The sequence below is a fragment of the Oncorhynchus mykiss genome, chromosome 22 (assembly GCF_057628025.1).
Source record: "Oncorhynchus mykiss isolate SJ-2025 chromosome 22, ASM5762802v1, whole genome shotgun sequence".
NCBI lineage: Eukaryota > Metazoa > Chordata > Actinopteri > Salmoniformes > Salmonidae > Oncorhynchus > Oncorhynchus mykiss.
The window spans coordinates 51,549,737-51,567,615 of NC_143043.1; the positions used below are offsets into that span (position 1 = coordinate 51,549,737).

General features: G+C 44.1%; 1 protein-coding gene across 1 annotated transcript in view; it reads left to right on the forward strand.

The window, feature by feature from the left end:
* The window catches only part of LOC110502172 (FHF complex subunit HOOK-interacting protein 1B), a 70,547-nt gene that overhangs the window by 32,218 nt on the left and 20,450 nt on the right, over nt 1–17,879 (forward strand). Inside the window, exons 4-5 of the mRNA XM_090216322.1 lie at nt 4,823–5,242; nt 7,022–7,252. Of these exons, the coding sequence (XP_090072448.1) occupies nt 4,823–5,242; nt 7,022–7,252 (651 nt within the window). The remainder of the gene's footprint in view (nt 1–4,822; nt 5,243–7,021; nt 7,253–17,879) is intronic.

The window sequence follows — 17,879 nt, forward strand, 5'->3', positions numbered from 1 at the left end:
TCTACTGGAGGAACATATTGTCTGTCTGTAGTCTACTGTACATGATGGAGGAACATATTGTCTGTCTGTAGTCTACTGTACATGATGGAGGAACATACTGTCTGTCTGTAGTCTACTGTACATGATGGAGGAACATATTGTCTGTAGTCTACTGTACATGATGGAGGAACATATTGTCTGTAGTCTACTGTACATGATGGAGGAACATATTGTCTGTCTGTAGTCTACTGTACATGATGGAGGAACATGTTGTCTGTAGTCTACTGTACATGATGGAGGAACATATTGTCTGTCTGTAGTCTACTGTACATGATGGAGGGACATTGTCTGTAGTCTACTATACATGATGGAGGAACATATTGTCTGTAGTCTACTGTACATGATGGAGGAACATATTGTCTGTAGTCTACTGTACATGATGGAGGGACATAGTGTCTGTAGTCTACTGTACATGATGGAGGAACATATTGTCTGTAGTCTACTGTACATGATGGAGGAACATATTGTCTGTCTGTAGTCTACTGTACATGATGGAGGAACATATTGTCTGTAGTCTACTGTACATGATGGAGGAACATATTGTCTGTCTGTAGTCTACTGTACATGATGGAGGAACATATTGTCTGTATGTAGTCTACTGTACATGATGGAGGAACATATTGTCTCTAGTCTACTGGAGGAACATATTGTCTGTCTGTAGTCTACTGTACATGATGGAGGAACATATTGTCTGTCTGTAGTCTACTGTACATGATGGAGGAACATATTGTCTGTAGTCTACTGTACATGATGGAGGAACATATTGTCTGTCTGTAGTCTACTGTACATGATGGAGGAACATATTGTCTGTCTGTAGTCTACTGTACATGATGGAGGAACATATTGTCCGTAGTCTACTGTACATGATGGAGGAACATATTGTCTGTAGTCTACTGTACATGATGGAGGAACATATTGTCTGTAGTCTACTGTACATGATGGAGGAACATATTGTCTGTAGTCTACTGTACATGATGGAGGAACATATTGTCTGTCTGTAGTCTACTGTACATGATGGAGGAACATGTTGTCTGTAGTCTACTGTACATGATGGAGGAACATATTGTCTGTCTGTAGTCTACTGTACATGATGGAGGGACATTGTCTGTAGTCTACTATACATGATGGAGGAACATATTGTCTGTAGTCTACTGTACATGATGGAGGAACATATTGTCTGTAGTCTACTGTACATGATGGAGGGACATAGTGTCTGTAGTCTACTGTACATGATGGAGGAACATATTGTCTGTAGTCTACTGTACATGATGGAGGAACATATTGTCTGTCTGTAGTCTACTGTACATGATGGAGGAACATATTGTCTGTAATCTACTGTACATGATGGAGGAACATATTGTCTGTCTGTAGTCTACTGTACATGATGGAGAGACATATTGTCTGTCTGTCTGTCTGTCCCTCCATCATGTCGCTCTATAGTTAATGTTAGCATAGTGGTAGCTCTGTAGTTAGGTAATGTTAGCATAGAGGAACATATTGTCTGTAGCATGGAGGTAGCTCTATAGTTAGTTAATGTTAGCATAGAGGTAGCTCTATAGTTAATGTTAGCATAGTTTTAGCTTTATGGTTAGTTAATGTTAGCATAGAGGTAGCTCTATGGTTAATTAATGTTAGCTTAGAGGCAGCTCTATGGTTAGTTTGTTAGCATAGAAGCAGCTCTATGGTTAGTTTATGTTAGCATAGAGGTAGCTCTATGGTTAGTTAATGTTAGCATAGAGGTAGCTCTATGGTTAGTTTATGTTAGCATAGAGGCAGCTCTATGGTTAGTTAATGTTAGCATAGAGGTAGCTCTATGGTTAGTTAATGTTAGCTTAGAGGCAGCTCTATGGTTAGTTAATGTTAGCTTAGAGGCAGCTCTATGGTTAGTTTATGTTAGCTTAGAGGTAGCTCTATGGTTAGTTAATGTTAGCATAGAGGTAGCTCTATGGTTAGTTTGTTAGCATAGAGGTAGCTCTATGGTTAGGTAATGTTAGCTTAGAGGCAGCTCTATGGTTAGTTTATGTTAGCATAGAGGTAGCTCTATGGTTAGTTAATGTTAGCATAGAGGTAGCTCTATGGTTAGTTAATGTTAGCATAGAGACAGCTATATGGTTAGTTAATGTTAGCATAGAGGTAGCTCTATGGTTAGTTAATGTTAGCATAGAGACAGCTCTATGGTTAGTTAATGTTAGCATAGAGGTAGCTCTATGGTTAGTTAATGTTAGCATAGAGGTAGCTCTATGGTTCGTTAATGTTAGCTTAGAGGCAGCTCTATGGTTAGTTAATGTTAGCATAGAGGTAGCTCTATGGTTCGTTAATGTTAGCTTAGAGGCAGCTCTATGGTTAGTTAATGTTAGCACAGAGGTAGCTCTATGGTTAGTTAATGTTAGCATAGAGGTAGCTCTATGGTTAGTTAATGTTAGCATAGAGGTAGCTCTATAGTTAATGTTAGCATAGAGGTAGCTCTATGGTTAGTTAATGTTAGCATAGAGGTAGCTCTATGGTTAGTTAATGTTAGCATAGAGGTAGCTCTATAGTTAATGTTAGCATAGAGGTAGCTCTATGCTTAGTTAATGTTAGCATAGAGGTAGCTCTATGGTTAGTTAATGTTAGCATAGAGGTAGCTCTATGCTTAGTTAATGTTAGCATAGAGGTAGCTCTATGGTTAGTTAATGTTAGCATAGAGGTAGCTCTATAGTTAATGTTAGCATAGAGGTAGCTCTATGGTTAGTTAATGTTAGCATAGAGGTAGCTCTATGGTTAGTTAATGTTAGCATAGAGGTAGCTCTATAGTTAATGTTAGCATAGAGGTAGCTCTATGGTTAGTTAATGTTAGCATAGAGGTAGCTCTATGGTTAGTTAATGTTAGCATAGAGGTAGCTCTATAGTTAATGTTAGCATAGAGGTAGCTCTATGCTTAGTTAATGTTAGCATAGAGGTAGCTCTATAGTTAATGTTAGCATAGAGGTAGCTCTATGCTTAGTTAATGTTAGCATAGAGGTAGCTCTATGGTTAGTTAATGTTAGCATAGAGGTAGCTCTATAGTTAATGTTAGCATAGAGGTAGCTCTATGGTTAGTTAATGTTAGCATAGAGGTAGCTCTATGGTTAGTTAATGTTAGCATAGAGGTAGCTCTATAGTTAATGTTAGCATAGAGGTAGCTCTATGCTTAGTTAATGTTAGCATAGAGGTAGCTCTATAGTTAATGTTAGCATAGAGGTAGCTCTATGCTTAGTTAATGTTAGCATAGAGGTAGCTCTATGGTTAGTTAATGTTAGCATAGAGGTAGCTCTATAGTTAATGTTAGCATAGAGGTAGCTCTATGGTTAGTTAATGTTAGCATAGAGGTAGCTCTATGGTTAGTTAATGTTAGCATAGAGGTAGCTCTATGGTTAGTTAATGTTAGCATAGAGGTAGCTCTATGGTTAGTTAATGTTAGCATAGAGGTAGCTCTATAGTTAATGTTAGCATAGAGGTAGCTCTATGGTTAGTTAATGTTAGCATAGAGGTAGCTCTATAGTTAATGTTAGCATAGAGGTAGCTCTATGGTTAGTTAATGTTAGCATAGAGGTAGCTCTATGGTTAGTTAATGTTAGCATAGAGGTAGCTCTATAGTTAATGTTAGCATAGAGGTAGCTCTATGGTTAGTTAATGTTAGCATAGAGGTAGCTCTATGGTTAGTTAATGTTAGCATAGAGGTAGCACTTCCATGCCTGTGATAATCATCACGTTCTCTGCTGGTGCTGCTGGCTGTTTTGACACTTTAGAATCCACATTAATGGTAGGGAGAGCAAGTTCTTACAGACAGTGGACGTTCTCAGGGATGAACAGTGCCTCATTTTCACAAATGTCATTTTTTTTAATACGTTTTTAGTTTATCGTGTGACGCTGACCACAAAGCGTTGTGTGGGATTGTTAGAGTTAGAGCTGATTTGGAGAACCTCCAACCCAATTTGTAGAACAACGTTACCATATCATAACCAAATTAATTTAAGAGTTTGTAATTTGGGAATGTTTACTCGGAGTGCTCGAAGTTACTATTATATGCGTTTTCTGGCGTTGAGAAATAGTTGCTACAATGCCTTTTAAGACCAGAAGGAAGTCCCCCCCCCCCCCTACTAACCCTCCCAACACCACATCCAGATACACCTGGTCTCCCATCCAGGGACCAACCAGGACTGACCCTGCTTAGCTTGTGACAAACCAGCAGTGGGATGCAGGGTGGTATGTTGCTTTATTAAATGTACCTAGGGGGGAAAAATACAGACAGAGGTGTTTGATTACAATCATGTTATCATTGAAAATGTTTAAATTAAAACCTATTTATTTAGAATTCATTTTTTTTTGTTGCACATTTCAAAATTATTTCCTTTTGAAATATCTTTTTTTTTTGCTCCATATATTTGGGTTTACGTTTTGCTTTCAATATCATAACTTTTTGTTTTCAACATTAAGAATTTTGTTCTCGACTTCAGAAGTTTTGCTTGATCTTAATGGCACCAAAGTAACTCAATATGAGCTTCCTGCTAAGCAGCACATTCACTGAGTCAACAACAGACCCTCATGGTAACTCATTCTCACACTCTTGGGGTTTCACTCACAACACTGTGTTTTGTCAATTAGAATTTTGGGGGGGGGTAAATTTCACTAAGTGAACAATTCTCAGAAGTCGATTGGTTGATGCCCAATGCAGGTACTAATTAGTAATGCATGTGACATCCAGCCAACCCCAAGGACACTGAGGATTAAACCCCCACCCCCCATCTCTCTCCCTCCTCTACAGGTGTCCTGGGTGCTGGAGCAGCAGGATCCGTCAAGCTCTAGCGATGACCTCACCGCGGTGCGGAACCACACCGACCAGATGCTGTGCCTCCTGGCCGAGGAGCGACCGGGGGAGTGTGAGGGACCCCCCGGGGCGGTAACGTCCGGTAACGTCCCCCCCATTGGCCCCATCCTGGACCTGGTGGTGTCTGAGAACGTCCTGGAGCGTGTGGTGCAGTGGCACCTGAGGCGTGGCCTGGACCCCGACAGCCAGGGGGCGTTGCTCAAGCTGTTCGAGATGCTGATAGGCCAGTCTCAGCAGCCCTTGCTCCAACACAAGGCGGTGCTGCAACCTCTACTGGGTCTTCTGGGGGCCTGTGCTGAGCCCCAGCTGGGCTGCCCTCCCTCTCTGGAGAACAGCCTAGTGCTGCTGCTCAACCAGGTGGGTGGAACAGATTGGTTGATTGTTATTGGGAAAAGATGCTTTGAGTACAACTCGGGGGATAACACGTGAAAGCAATTCCACTTGTTTCCAACGTGGTCCCTGATGGAATACACAGAAGGCAGACAATAGAAAAACAATGCAAAGGAAAATTAACATTGTGACTCAATGGAGGCGTGGATGACATGAGATGGTTGGAGGCGTGGATGGCATGAGATGGTTGGAGGCGTGGATGGCATGAGATGGTTGGAGGTGTGGAGGACATGAGATGGTTGGAGGTGTGGATGACATGAGATGGTTGGAGGTGTGGATGACATGAGATGGTTGGAGGTGTGGAGGACATGAGATGGTTGGAGGCGTGGATGACATGAGATGGTTGGAGGCGTGGATGACATGAGATGGTTGGAGGCGTGGATGACATGAGATGGTTGGAGGTGTGGATGACATGAGATGGTTGGAGGTGTGGATGACATGAGATGGTTGGAGGCGTGGATGGCGTGAGATGGTTGGAGGCGTGGATGACATGAGATGGTTGGAGGTGTGGATGACATGAGATGGTTGGAGGTGTGGAGGACATGAGATGGTTGGAGGTGTGGATGACATGAGATGGTTGGAGGTGTGGAGGACATGAGATGGTTGGAGGCGTGGATGACATGAGATGGTTGGAGGCGTGGATGACATGAGATGGTTGGAGGTGTGGATGACATGAGATGGTTGGAGGTGTGGATGACATGAGATGGTTGGAGGCGTGGATGGCATGAGATGGTTGGAGGCGTGGATGGCGTGAGATGGTTGGAGGCGTGGATGGCGTGAGATGGTTGGAGGCGTGGATGACATGAGATGGTTGGAGGTGTGGATGACATGAGATGGTTGGAGGTGTGGATGACATGAGATGGTTGGAGGCGTGGATGGCGTGAGATGGTTGGAGGCGTGGATGACATGAGATGGTTGGAGGTGTGGATGACATGAGATGGTTGGAGGTGTGGAGGACATGAGATGGTTGGAGGTGTGGATGACATGAGATGGTTGGAGGTGTGGAGGACATGAGATGGTTGGAGGCGTGGATGACATGAGATGGTTGGAGGCGTGGATGACATGAGATGGTTGGAGGTGTGGATGACATGAGATGGTTGGAGGCGTGGATGGCGTGAGATGGTTGGAGGCGTGGATGACATGAGATGGTTGGAGGTGTGGATGACATGAGATGGTTGGAGGTGTGGAGGACATGAGATGGTTGGAGGTGTGGATGACATGAGATGGTTGGAGGTGTGGAGGACATGAGATGGTTGGAGGCGTGGATGACATGAGATGGTTGGAGGCGTGGATGACATGAGATGGTTGGAGGTGTGGATGACATGAGATGGTTGGAGGTGTGGATGACATGAGATGGTTGGAGGCGTGGATGGCATGAGATGGTTGGAGGCGTGGATGGCGTGAGATGGTTGGAGGCGTGGATGGCGTGAGATGGTTGGAGGTGTGGATGACGTGAGATGGTTGGAGGTGTGGATGGCATGAGATGGTTGGAGGCGTGGATGGCATGAGATGGTTGGAGGCGTGGGTGGCATGAGATGGTTGGAGGCGTGGGTGGCATGAGATGGTTGGAGGCATGGGTGGCATTTGGAGGCGTGGGTGGCATGAGATGGTTGGAGGGGTGGATGGCTACGGTTGAGCTGTTAAACCTTTTGTAATTCATACCTTTTGTAGTTCATTGTGTCATGTCGTTTTGTGTGTTTTATGTTTCATGAAATGAACAAGATATTGTGATCTCAACATCACCAGATCTGTGTGTCGATGGCGCGTGCTCCTGCTGTGTTGGAGCTGTTGTTCAGGTCGGCCCCGGCCCAACACGGTCCGACCAACCTGCTCATCTTCTCCCTGCTGGTTCCCTTCATCCACCGTGACGGGGCCATCGGACAGCAGGCCCGCGACGCCCTCCTCCTCGTCATGGCAACCTCCGCCAGCAACCAGGGCGTGGCGCGCTACATTGCTGAGAACTCCTACTTCTGCCCGGTGAGTGGTTTAATGTATTTTTATTTAACTTTTGTTCAGGCAGTAGTCCCATTGAGACAAAGGTCTCTTTTTTTTTCAAGGGAGCCCTGCATTACAACAGCAGAAAGCAATTAATTACACGTGAAAAGTTTAGACACAAACTGAACTAATGGGGTAAGGGTGGTATGGGACATGGCTCTTTCTGTTCACGATCTATCGGTGAACATATCGGAATCGGTCGATATTAGCTAAAAATGCGACGTCTTGTCTAGTTTTAACGGCGATGTGAAAAACCGATGTCAAAGTTGACGTGCAAAGCTATATAAAGTGACGTAATATATAACCTGACGTAATGAAGCCACGTCAAATGTTGCGCCACACCCGCAACACAGCATTCCTAACCTAGCCCACAATGTCTGCAGTGTGGATCGAGCAGTCAACAAGTCGAGCAGTCATTTGAAAGAGTAAGAACATTTCAGCGAGACAACTCAAAAGGCTAAAGCCAAGATAATGGTATTCATTGCCCTTGACCAATCAACCGTTTTCTGTCGTGGCTGATGTTGGCTTTCGCCGACTGGTTGATCACCGGTACACACCACCAAGTGTGCTATTTTTCAGATGTTGCCCTACCGGAGTTACACAGTAGTAGCGTCACTGCTATTAGCTTCAAGACATACATACTACGGAACGTCGTTTGTGTCTTTGTGTGTCAAAAAAAATACGGTAGCACTGTCAAAGCTGTACAAACAAAAGTCTGCAAACACCGCCCACGACTACACGAACAAAGTGCTACATGTTTAAACCCATGATTCACTATTGCCTCCACTAAGTTTCTCTCTGTGGGTTTGTGGGCTGCTTGTATCTCACTAAGGATCTGGAACGACGGTCTGTTTCCCCTCTGACAGACACATGCTGACCCCCCCCCCCCCCCGGTGATGATGATGATGATGATGGTGTGTCTAGTGTTGTCACGAAACAAGAATTTAGACTTTGAAACCAATACCAGGTTACAATACTCGATACCATGACAAAAAAAGAAAGCGGGGATTATTTAAAAAAAAAAAAAATTTAGGACTGAGAAGGTTAGTTCTGGTGACTCTTTATTGTTTTTGTAGGACTGAGAAGGTTAGTTCTGGTGACTTTTTATTGTTTTTGTAGGACTGAGAAGGTTAGTTCTGGTGACTTTTTATTGTTTTTGTAGGACTGAGAAGGTTAGTTCTGGTGACTTTTTATTGTTTTTGTAGGACTGAGAAGGTTAGTTCTGGTGACTTTTTATTGTTTTTGTAGGACTGAGAAGGTTAGTTCTGGTGACTTTTTATTGTTTTTGTAGGACTGAGAAGGTTAGTTCTGGTGACTTTTTATTGTTTTTGTAGGACTGAGAAGGTTAGTTCTGGTGACTTTTTATTGTTTTTGTAGGACTGAGAAGGTTAGTTCTGGTGACTTTTTATTGTTTTTGTAGGACTGAGAAGGTTAGTTCTGGTGACTTTTTATTGTTTTTTTAGGACTGAGAAGGTTAGTTCTGGTGACTCTATTGTTTTTTTAGGACTGAGAAGGTTAGTTCTGGTGACTTTTTATTGTTTTTTTAGGACTGAGAAGGTTAGTTCTGGTGACTTTTTATTGTTTTTTTAGGACTGAGAAGGTTAGTTCTGGTGACTCTATTGTTTTTTTAGGACTGAGAAGGTTAGTTCTGGTGACTTTTTATTGTTTTTTTAGGACTGAGAAGGTTAGTTCTGGTGACTTTTTATTGTTTTTTTAGGACTGAGAAGGTTAGTTCTGGTGACTTTTTATTGTTTTTTTAGGACTGAGAAGGTTAGTTCTGGTGACTCTGTATTGTTTTTTTAGGACTGAGGAGGTTAGTTCTGGTGACTTTTTATTGTTTTTTTAGGACTGAGAAGGTTAGTTCTGGTGACTCTTTATTGTTTTTGTAAGACTGAGAAGGTTAGTTCTGGTGACTCTATTGTTTTTTTAGGACTGAGAAGGTTAGTTCTGGTGACTTTTTATTGTTTTTTTAGGACTGAGAAGGTTAGTTCTGGTGACTCTATTGTTTTTTTAGGACTGAGAAGGTTAGTTCTGGTGACTTTTTATTGTTTTTGTAGGACTGAGAAGGTCAGTTCTGGTGACTTTTTATTGTTTTTGTAGGACTGAGAAGGTTAGTTCTGGTGACTCTTTATTGTTTTTGTAGGACTGAGAAGGTTAGTTCTGGTGACTCTTTATTTAAAGGATATTATTTTTAAAGGGACCACACAGACATTTAGGAGCACAATGAAAGTGTGTTGTTGTTTCAATGATGATGATGATGATGAAGGACTAAAAGACCATGAATAAAATGTCTTTGGAGTGTTCCACGCTCAATCAAGCACAATGTACCCTCAAATATTTGAGTCACATAGGTGAGTCAAAAAAAAATTTCAGCTGTCCCTTGAAAGGGCGGATGGGTAACTGGGCACTCACGTGGTTGTCGGGGGGGGGGGGGGGGGGGTGTTTAAGAGAACTCTTTGCTAGCAGTTACATGCAATTTCAAAACGCAACCTAGTGTGTGTGATGTTTAAAATGTAGTTAGCCATCAAACACTAGGACAAAGTCACTCTTCAGTAGACTTCTGGGTTCATTTGACCAACTTCTGTGCCTGTGTGCTTCTGGAAATGAGTCTTTCAGCACTTCACTCACAGTGCACCACTCCCCTGGCACTAATGTAGAGGAAAGAGATGAGTAGGGATGCCAGGTTTCCTCCAGACGTGACACTTGGCAATCAGGCCAAAGAGTTCTATCTTGTTTCTCATGGTCTGAGAGTCCTTTTAAGTGCCTTTTGGCCAACTGCAAGTGGGCTGTCGTGCCTTTTAATGAGGAGTCGGTTCTGTCTGGCCACTCTACCATAAAGGCCTGATTTGGTGGAGTGCTGCAGAGAGGGTTGTCCTTCTGAAAGGCTCTCCCATCTCCACCGAGGAACTCTGTCAGAGTGACCATCGGGTTCTTCATGACCAAGGCTCTCCTCCCCCAATTGCTGTGTTTGTTAGGTTTGATAAATTTTTCCGTTAGGACAAGTCAAGTCTTGACATTTTTTTTTAAAAGTGGGAATGACCAACTTTTAGACGGCCTTTTTTTTTAAAACCTTGAATAAAGCTACAAGTTTGCATTTCCTTTCTATACAGGAAAATTCTCATCAACAAAAGTGATGAAACATAGATGTAGGGTCTTCATTTCATCTGATTTGTTTGGATTAGATTAAAGGGTAGGAAGCGTGAGTTTTTACTTTACTAATGTAACAACAACAACAGTGTGGTGAAATACTTATTAGTTGTAGTCACGATCCGGTTGCCCACATGTACAGACATAGTTATGTTGTTGGCTTATTACATATATTTATTAAAGTATTTAGTAGTATAGCTAACGTCAGCAGGCTGGTATAACAGGGCTAACGTTAGCAGGCTGGTATAACAGGGCTAACGTTAGCAGGCTGGTATAGCTAACGTCAGCAGGCTGGTATAGCTAACGTCAGCAGGCTGGTATAACAGGGCTAACGTTAGCAGGCTGGTATAACAGGGCTAACGTTAGCAGGCTGGTATAACAGGGCTAACGTTAGCAGGCTGGTATAGCTAACGTCAGCAGGCTGGTATAGCTAACGTCAGCAGGCTGGTATAACACGCTAACGTTAGCAGGCTGGTATAGCTAACGTCAGCAGGCTGGTATAGCTAACGTCAGCAGGCTGGTATAACAGGGCTAACGTTAGCAGGCTGGTATAGCTAACGTCAGCAGGCTGGTATAGCTAACGTCAGCAGGCTGGTATAACAGGGCTAACGTTAGCAGGCTGGTATAGCTAACGTTAGCAGGCTGGTATAGCTAACGTCAGCAGGCTGGTATAACAGGGCTAACGTCAGCAGGCTGGTATAACAGGGCTAACGTCAGCAGGCTGGTATAACAGGGCTAACGTCAGCAGGCTGGTATAACAGGGCTAACGTCAGCAGGCTGGTATAACAGGGCTAACGTCAGCAGGCTGGTATAACAGGGCTAACGTCAGCAGGCTGGTATAACAGGGCTAACGTCAGCAGGCTGGTATAACAGGGCTAACGTCAGCAGGCTGGTATAACAGGGCTAACGTCAGCAGGCTGGTATAACAGGGCTAACGTCAGCAGGCTGGTATAACAGGGCTGACGTCAGCAGGCTGGTATAACAGGGCTGACGTCAGCAGGCTGGTATAACAGGGCTGACGTCAGCAGGCTGGTATAACAGGGCTGACGTCAGCTGGCTAGCAACCTTGCAAGTTGATTTGTAACAAATTCATTCAGAAAGTTTTTGCTCATAAATTGGCTGAAAAAATTTATTGGAACCAGTATCACGATACCAGAATTTTGTCTTTGTACCAATACCAGGTTTAGTGTCACGACACTCGATACCATCACGATACCACAACAAGAAATAAGACCTATTTGCCAGTCACAGAATGGCACTTGGTCTTTCAAGTTCAATATCATTTCACTTTAAATGTTAGATTTTTTAACTGATTCATTTAATGAATCAATTATAACGTCATACAATTAATTTTACTTCGTTTTTTTACCACTCTAACTACATAACGTAACGGAAATAGTGTATTTAAATGGTACATCTCTGTTGGTAAATTGGTTAAATGCAAGATGTAGCCTAGGCCTATTCACAATACAGGTGAGTGAATATTCAATAGGAGTGTGTACATGCATTGATATGTTGAACTTGTTTTGGAAGAAGAAGAAGAAGAAGAAGAAGAGGAAGAAGAAGAAGAAGATGAAAAGAAATCATCTGAGGCTACGGATGGAAAAACAATCTGTTTCATTTCCATTTTGGGACATCTTTTTATTGTACTGATTTAAGATCCATGATGTCATTCACACACAGTCAGTGAAAGCTAGAGCAAAGAGGATGTTGACTGGGAGAGATAATCTGCTTTAATCAGCCATATTATGTTCCTGTATCTCAAACAAGGTACTAGGGTAGTGCATTGATCTTGGTTTCAGCTGTAAGCTAGTAAGGAAAGTTGGCCTACAAACCTGGAAGGTAATGTTTATTATTATTGATGTGTATGTTTATTTATTTATCTTTTTTTTAACCTTTTATTTAACTAGGCAAGTCAGTTAAGAACACATTCTTATTTTATTTTACCTTTATTTAACTAGGCAAGTCAGTTAAGAACACATTCTTATTTTCAATGATGGCCTAGGAACAGCGGGTTAACTACCTGTTCAGGGGTAGAACGACAGATTTGTACCTTGTCAGCTTGGGGAGTTTGAACTTGCAACTTTCCAGTTACTAGTCCAACGCTCTAACCACTAGGCTACCCTGCCGCCCCAGTGTGTTGTGTTGTGTAGTGTTCTAGCCTGTACTGAACATTGTTTTGGGAACAGTAATGAACCGTTTCAACATCTCTACATGCCATGTTGCATTATTCAGTGGTTCCTCGTGACAGGCTAGAGCTAGCACTGAGTGAGTGGAGCAGGCATGGTGCTCTCTCGCTCGCGCGCGCGTGTAAGGGGACATCGGCTGTGCTGATACAGATTTGCTCCTCTCTCAATCAGTAGACAACGTGAGACAGAAGCACTTTTTAAAGTAACTAAAAGTCTAGTCCCAAAACGGTTCTAGTATCGAAAAAGTATCGAAGTTTGGGTTTACCGTGCAACGTTACTCATGAGTGCAAGCGATTTTGGGTTTAAATTTGAAGTTCTGTTGGACGTTTACAATATAGGTACACTTCACTTCCACTTCCTGGAAAAATATTTTACGACATGTAAATCCGGATTTCTGATTTAGTTTTATGTAATTACTCCAATTAATAGAGAAGGGAGGTCACTTTGCATTGGGACTTTTGACGCCTATTCACTTGTATAGCTTACTGGTGATTACGTCTGTTCAGCTTACTGTGTAGGTTAGGGTTGGCTCTAATGACTGGTTAGGGTTGGCTCTAATGACTGGTTAGGGTTGGCTCTAATGACTGGTTAGGGTTGGCTCTAATGACTGGTTAGGGTTGGCTCTGTAATGACTGGTTAGGGTTGGCTCTAATGACTGGTTAGGGTTGGCTGTGTAATGACTGGTTAGGGTTGGCTCTAATGACTGGTTAGGGTTGGCTGTGTAATGACTGGTTAGGGTTGGCTCTAATGACTGGTTAGGGTTGGCTCTAATGACTGGTTAGGGTTGGCTCTAATGACTGGTTAGGGTTGGCTCTAATGACTGGTTAGGGTTGGCTCTAATGACTGGTTAGGGTTGGCTCTAATGACTGGTTAGGGTTGGCTCTAATGACTGGTTGGGGTTGGCTGTGTAATGACTGGTTAGGGTTGGTTGTGTAATGACTGGTTAGGGTTGGCTCTAATGACTGGTTAGGGTTGGCTCTAATGACTGGTTAGGGTTGGCTCTAATGACTGGTTAGGGTTGGCTCTGTAATGACTGGTTAGGGTTGGCTCTAATGACTGGTTAGGGTTGGTTGTGTAATGACTGGTTAGGGTTGGCTCTAATGACTGGTTAGGGTTGGTTGTGTAATGACTGGTTAGGGTTGGCTGTGTAATGACTGGTTAGGGTTGGCTGTGTAATGACTGGTTAGGGTTGGCTGTGTAATGACTGGTTAGGGTTGGCTCTAATGACTGGTTAGGGTTGGTTGTGTAATGACTGGTTAGGGTTGGTTGTGTAATGACTGGTTAGGGTTGGCTCTAATGACTGGTTAGGGTTGGCTCTAATGACTGGTTAGGGTTGGTTGTGTAATGACTGGTTAGGGTTGGCTCTAATGACTGGTTAGGGTTGGCTCTAATGACTGGTTAGGGTTGGCTCTAATGACTGGTTAGGGTTGGCTGTGTAATGATGTATTAGGGTTGGCTGTGTAATGACTGGTTAGGGTTGGCTCTGTAATGACTGGTTAGGGTTGGCTCTGTAATGACTGGTTAGGGTTGGCTCTGTAATGACTGGTTAGGGTTGGCTGTGTAATGACTGGTTAGGGTTGGCTGTGTAATGACTGGTTAGGGTTGGCTTTGTTGCAGCTGTGTCTGTGCTTCACTGATTGAAACTGCTGTGTGTAATGTTGTCTGTCTGTTTGCTGTGTGTAATGCCGTCTGTCTGTTTACTGTGTGTAATGCTGTCTGTCTGTTTGCTGTGTGTAATGCCGTCTGTCTGTTTGCTGTGTGTAATGCTGTCTGTCTGTTTGCTGTGTGTAATGCTGTCTGTCTGTTTGCTGTGTGTAATGCCGTCTGTCTGTTTGCTGTGTGTAATGCCGTCTGTCTGTTTGCTGTGTGTAATGCCGTCTGTCTGTTTGCTGTGTGTAATGCCGTCTGTCTGTTTGCTGTGTGTAATGCTGTCTGTCTGTTTGCTGTGTGTAATGCCGTCTGTCTGTTTGCTGTGTGTAATGCCGTCTGTCTGTTTGCTGTGTGTAATGCCGTCTGTCTGTTTGCTGTGTGTAATGTTGTCTGTCTGTTTGCTGTGTGTAATGCCGTCTGTCTGTTTGCTGTGTGTAATGCCGTCTGTCTGTTTGCTGTGTGTAATGCCGTCTGTCTGTTTGCTGTGTGTAATGCCGTCTGTCTGTTTGCTGTGTGTAATGCCGTCTGTCTGTTTGCTGTGTGTAATGCCGTCTGTCTGTTTGCTGTGTGTAATGTTGTCTGTCTGTTTGCTGTGTGTAATGCCGTCTGTCTGTATGCTGTGTGTAATGCCGTCTGTCTGTTTGCTGTGTGTAATGCCGTCTGTCTGTTTGCTGTGTGTAATGTTGTCTGTCTGTTTGCTGTGTGTAATGCCGTCTGTCTGTTTACTGTGTGTAATGCTGTCTGTCTGTTTGCTGTGTGTAATGCCGTCTGTCTGTTTGCTGTGTGTAATGTTGTCTGTCTGCTGTGTGTGGTTGGCTCTCCTCCACTCCTCCTCCCTTCCCTGTAACCCTCCTCTTGTCCTCTCCTGTACTGTGTTGTGTAACCCTCCTCTTGTTCTCTCCTGTACTGTGTTGTGTAACCCTCCTCTTGTCCTTTTAATGGAGTCCTCTTTGACACCTACCTTGGTCTTCCTGCTCATGAATCAGCTCAAACAAGACTGACTGCGGTCCAAACACTTAAAAGAATTTCCAAAAGATAACCAAACAAAAAAACATATTTACTTTTTAACGAGACATATTTGTGCATTTAATAGTACAATTTCTAACTTATTTGCATTCGAATTTTACTTACACTTATATGTTGACTTCTCCATTGATGTTGTTTTTACGTTTTCACAGACTTTTCTTGGCGGATGTTCAATCGTTGCGAAATTGAATTATGGGTAGTTTCAGGCCCCGGCGTGAACATAATTACACACTCGCAAAGCCGACTAAAAACGAGGGCTGAGGGGCTTACTGTTGCACACTTCCCTTGCTTGGCTAATCATTTGGGCCACCCGCCAAGATGGTAACAGGGATTCCCCCAAGGGCATAAGGCGAGGGTAAGTGGACGAGGGTGTGTCTTTTTTAAGTGTTTGGACCACAGCCCTAGTAGTCACCAAAGTTCCAGACCATATTTTTAAAGACACATGCACACATTTAAGCAACATGACATATATTGTTTTTCTGCTATTAAATTAGATTACTTTCTTTATAATAAAATCAACATTTTTCTCTGTGTTTTGAATTTGATTTCTCCCAAAGCCCAGTTCATTCATCATGGTCAAAGATTTAGATGGACGAAGGTGTGTCTTTTAAGTGTTTGGACCATAGCCCTAGTAGTCACCAAAGCTCCAGACCATATTTTTAAAGACACATGCACACATTTAAGCAACATTACATATTTTTTTTTCTTGCTATTAAATTAGATTACTTTCTTTATAATAAAATCAACATTTTTCTCTGTGTTTTGAAAAAGTTTTGAATTTGATTTCTCCCAAAGCCCAGTTCATTCATCATGGTCAAAGATTTAGATGGACGAAGGTGTGTCTTTTAAGTGTTTGGGGACCGCAGCCTCTGATTCTCTCCTCTCCTGTGCAAAATGTTGTTTCTCTCTCCCCTGCCACGTTACTGTCAACCCCAACTATATAGCCTAGTTTGCAACGACAAAGTTAAACAAAGTACTTTTGTCTTTGCTGTTTGTCTGAGACCTTCCCATGGTGTGTGGTTAGTTTACCCAGGTTGCATTTCAGACTTAACCACCAGCTCTTGTGTAACACCCACATCCGGCGCCGAAAGAGATGGCCGCCTCGCTTCGCGTTCTTAGTGCAAGCATTTCGCTACACTCGCATTAACATCTGCTAACTATGTGTATGCGACCAATAACATTTGATTTGACAAGGTAAGTGAGGTGAAGTAGACAGACAAATCCATTGGCTTCCTGTACTCACCTCTCCCAGATTCCTCCCGTTGGATTGAACTTGTCTGTCCGACGATCCAATGCTCGACGAGTCCAAATTAACAGCAACTACCAGGGAGAAGTTTCCTTTCTGTTACTGAATTGTTTTTTAAATGTATTATATTTAACCTGTATAGGCCAATAGGCCAGTCTCCTATTGCAGTGGTAGCCAGCGACAGGCCAGTCTCCTATTGCAGTGGTAGCTAGCGACAGGCCAGTCTCCTATTGCAGTGGTAGCCAGCGACAGGCCAGTCTCCTATTGCAGTGGTAGCCAGCGACAGGCCAGTCTCCTATTGCAGTGGTAGCCAGCGACAGGCCAGTCTCCTATTGCAGTGGTAGCCAGCGACAGGCCAGTCTCCTATTGCAGTGGTAGCCAGCGACAGGCCAGTCTCCTATTGCAGTGGTAGCCAGCGACAGGCCAGTCTCCTATTGCAGTGGTAGCCAGCGACAGGCCAGTCTCCTATTGCAGTGGTAGCCAGCGACAGGCCAGTCTCCTATTGCAGTGGTAGCCAGCGACAGGCCAGTCTCCTATTGCAGTGGTAGCCAGCGACAGGCCAGTCTCCTATTGCAGTGGTAGCTAGCGACAGGCCAGTCTCCTATTGCAGTGGTAGCCAGCGACAGGCCAGTCTCCTATTGCAGTGGTAGCCAGCGACAGGCCAGTCTCCTATTGCAGTGGTAGCCAGCGACAGGCCAGTCTCCTATTGCAGTGGTAGCCAGCGACAGGCCAGTCTCCTATTGCAGTGGTAGCCAGCGACAGGCCAGTCTCCTATTGCAGTGGTAGCCAGCGACAGGCCAGTCTCCTATTGCAGTGGTAGCTAGCGACAGGCCAGTCTCCTATTGCAGTGGTAGCCAGCGACAGGCCAGTCTCCTATTGCAGTGGTAGCCAGCGACAGGCCAGTCTCCTATTGCAGTGGTAGCCAGCGACAGGCCAGTCTCCTATTGCAGTGGTAGCCAGCGACAGGCCAGTCTCCTGCTGCAGTGGTAGCCAGCGACAGGCCAGTCTCCTATTGCAGTGGTAGCCAGCGACAGGCCAGTCTCCTATTGCAGTGGTAGCCAGCGACAGGCCAGTCTCCTATTGCAGTGGTAGCCAGCGACAGGCCAGTCTCCTATTGCAGTGGTAGCCAGCGACAGGCCAGTCTCCTATTGCAGTGGTAGCCAGCGACAGGCCAGTCTCCTGCTGCAGTGGTAGCCAGCGACAGGCCAGTCTCCTATTGCAGTGGTAGCCAGCGACAGGCCAGTCTCCTATTGCAGTGGTAGCCAGCGACAGGCCAGTCTCCTATTGCAGTGGTAGCCAGCGACAGGCCAGTCTCCTATTGCAGTGGTAGCCAGCGACAGGCCAGTCTCCT